We start from the raw sequence: 2742 nt of genomic DNA, 5'->3' as shown, positions 1-2742 counted from the left end.
TGAATCTGGTTTTGGGCAGCACTGCTAGTAATGCAAGCCTTCCCCCTCTCTTTAGTCCCATCAGCTGCTCTTCCTAGTTTTCGCAAAGCACAGTCTTGACAGCAGCTGCCTCCTGTTCACAGCCCGGGATTATCTGCAGCTCACTCTGCCTCAGACTGCTTCTTGTTGGAGCTGTACTTGCTACAAACTAACTGCAAAGCACAAAACTATTTGCTTTTCATCTTTCAATTCAATAAATGTAAATGCCATGACTATGGCAAGAGGAAAGCCACATCCGTGCATCAGATGAACTAGCATTTCTCTTCTGCCCTATTAAGCCACCAAATGGTGGCTTGAAAGGGATCTGCAATAAGATATGGTGGCTGCGGGCTGGGTAGCCCCAAACAAGTGTCAGCCACGGTGAATCTATTTAAGAGCGTGGAGTTAATTTACTAATTCTTCCCTAATAGAGCACACGAGGAGTAACTGACCCTCTACAATAGTTGTTGCGACAGATTTCTATTTACGTCAAGGCATCTTTCTTCTGCTTCACAAAGTTAAGGTCAGGACCTATCAGCCTAACAGCACACCTAATGCCATGGCACCACCAAGGTTGCATATCAATGGCTCCCAAGAACTCAGTGATGTTCTTCCTCACCCATCTCCACTGGCCCCACTTCAAAATGAGCACGGCAGACAAATGGATGCCTAACCTGATGCACATCTTCCTCAGGAAAATGACATAAAACTTGCTTTAAAAATGCACCACTTACCTCTGTTCTGCAGAAGTGAGGCAGGAGGACGTGGCTGTAGCCCCCACAGATTTTCCATACCGTTCCTGTCTTTTAGATCCAAAAAGTGGATTAAGATCAGGGGATCTATGTCTAGCAAACTGCTGCTGGCTGCTGAGCCAAGACTACTTCCCCCCCGCCTTGATGCTCTGCTGCTTGGGTTGGCATAGCCATGGCTGCTACCTGAAAGAAAGAGCACAAGTCCAAGCTGTGGGGAAAGCACACATAAGTGCACATCAGGATTTACTTGGCAGAGAAGCTAGAAGTCCCCACGGGTGGATCTACAATTCTGAAAAGGGGGGGGGGGGGTGCAGTTACCAAGGTGTATCACAGCATAGAAAACAACGTTTTTTTTACAGTTAAAAATAAACCAGAAGTTTTACTAATATGCTAGGGGCCTAAGGCTACATTATTCAGTCTGAGATTGAAGCAAAAATAAATATAACTTAATTGAAATAAGTTAAAAACAATCTGTGAAATACAAGCTTCATTTCCAGGAGCATCTAACAGACAGCAGAATTGCACATAATCTGATTGGTGGAACATCAAGACCATTAAAAATGAGAGAGGGTCTTTAACATCCACAGAATGAAAAGGTTAGAAGGGATCAGGCAGATTATAATGAAGTCAAGTGACTCTCCCTCAGCACTGCATGCACAAAAATGCTGCAGCCCCTCCCTAGCAGCAGGTTTTAAAGTTGGGTGAACCAGGAGTCAGAGGGGATCGGCCCTTGCAAACCCTTGGTCCAATTTCAGAACGCCATCCTGGAAGGCTTTCAGGGCAACACAACAGAGCTTCAGTAAAAAGCGTTTTTTACATATAGACAGATTCTAAAAGCACTCTGACAAAAAACTGCTGTACTGACAGAAGCCAGAAAGCCTTTCATAGCAGCCTGAGCAATGGAAAAGTCAATGGTATTTGCCTTGATCACGTAAAAGAACATTAACTTGCGCTATCAATTTATGTATTTTTTTAAAATTAAGGTTTCCTTTATGTGGTCGAGGGAGATCTTCAATTAAGCTTCACTTTGCACTATCACACGTTCCCATTACCCAGCAGTTAGGAATCTCCTAAGAACCAAGACCCAGCCACTGTGTCTACAGTCCTAATCTGGGAGATTAGTCTCAACAGCCCAGTAGGGCTGCTTTCCAAGGCAGGTGACTACGAACAGCATTATCAGTATTTAGTGGAAAAGCACTAGGAGCAAATTTAAAAGTGAAACATTTTCCTTAAAGTGAACTGGTTCCACAACTCTTTGAATTAAAGCAAGAACTACTAAAATTGTGAGCAACGTACACCCTATGCAACACTATCAACATCAACACCCCCGTCTCTGTTTTTAACTGATTAATGCCATTCTTAAATGAATTAGTCAGGCTCATCACAACTGTCTGGTTCCCAAGAATTTAAAGAGGCAGAGCTTATCCGTGGCATAGCATTGATTATTGCTAATAACACAGAAGTTAATAAGGAGAGTGAAAAGACCAAGGAGTGAAGGAATGCTGCCGTTCTGGATCATTATCAAATGTGTTACTGCTGCACACATTTGTTCCCCCAGTGCTATTTGTGGGCACTAGTCAATGAATGCCCTTAAACAGATTCCTACCCAAGCAGAGGAGCTTGACCAGGAATTCTTGGGTCAGCTCACTGAGGTAGTAAAAGCTAGGGACGTGGTAGTCATGGGGGACCTGAATTTCCCAGACATCCGCTGGGAAGAGCAGTCGGCCAGGTCCGAGCGCGCACGCAGGTTCTTGGAGAGAGTCCAGGACCTTCATCTAACCCAGGAGGTGCACAGCCCCACCAGGGGGGATGCCTTGTTGGACTTGGTGTTGGCCACGGGCAACGACCTGGTGAGGGGGCTGCGGGTGCTTGACCCCCTGGGCGACAGTGACCACTGCCTGCTAGAATTCACCATTCAGCGCAAGGTGGCAAAGGCAAGCGGTCAGGTGGTGGCCCTAGATTTTAGGAGGGC

The 2742-nt window shown here is 45.6% G+C and overlaps 1 protein-coding gene across 3 annotated transcripts in view; it reads right to left on the bottom strand.

The window, feature by feature from the left end:
• Positions 1–2742, bottom strand: part of TRIM37 (tripartite motif containing 37) — a 51899-nt gene that overhangs the window by 15167 nt on the left and 33990 nt on the right. For all 3 annotated transcript variants that reach the window (XR_002096292.1, XM_019511147.1, XM_019511146.1), the window contains exon 18: positions 753–953. Coding sequence is in view for 2 of the 3 variants with exons in the window: in XM_019511147.1 (XP_019366692.1) it covers positions 753–953 (201 nt within the window). In the remaining variant the exon portion in view is untranslated. The remainder of the gene's footprint in view (positions 1–752; positions 954–2742) is intronic.

This window comes from Gavialis gangeticus, unplaced genomic scaffold (assembly GCF_001723915.1).
Source record: "Gavialis gangeticus isolate Ggan-Ray unplaced genomic scaffold, GavGan_comp1, whole genome shotgun sequence".
NCBI classification, from domain to species: domain Eukaryota; kingdom Metazoa; phylum Chordata; order Crocodylia; family Gavialidae; genus Gavialis; species Gavialis gangeticus.
Note: the sequence above shows the minus strand (reverse complement) of the source record. Positions and strands in the feature narration are given on the sequence as shown.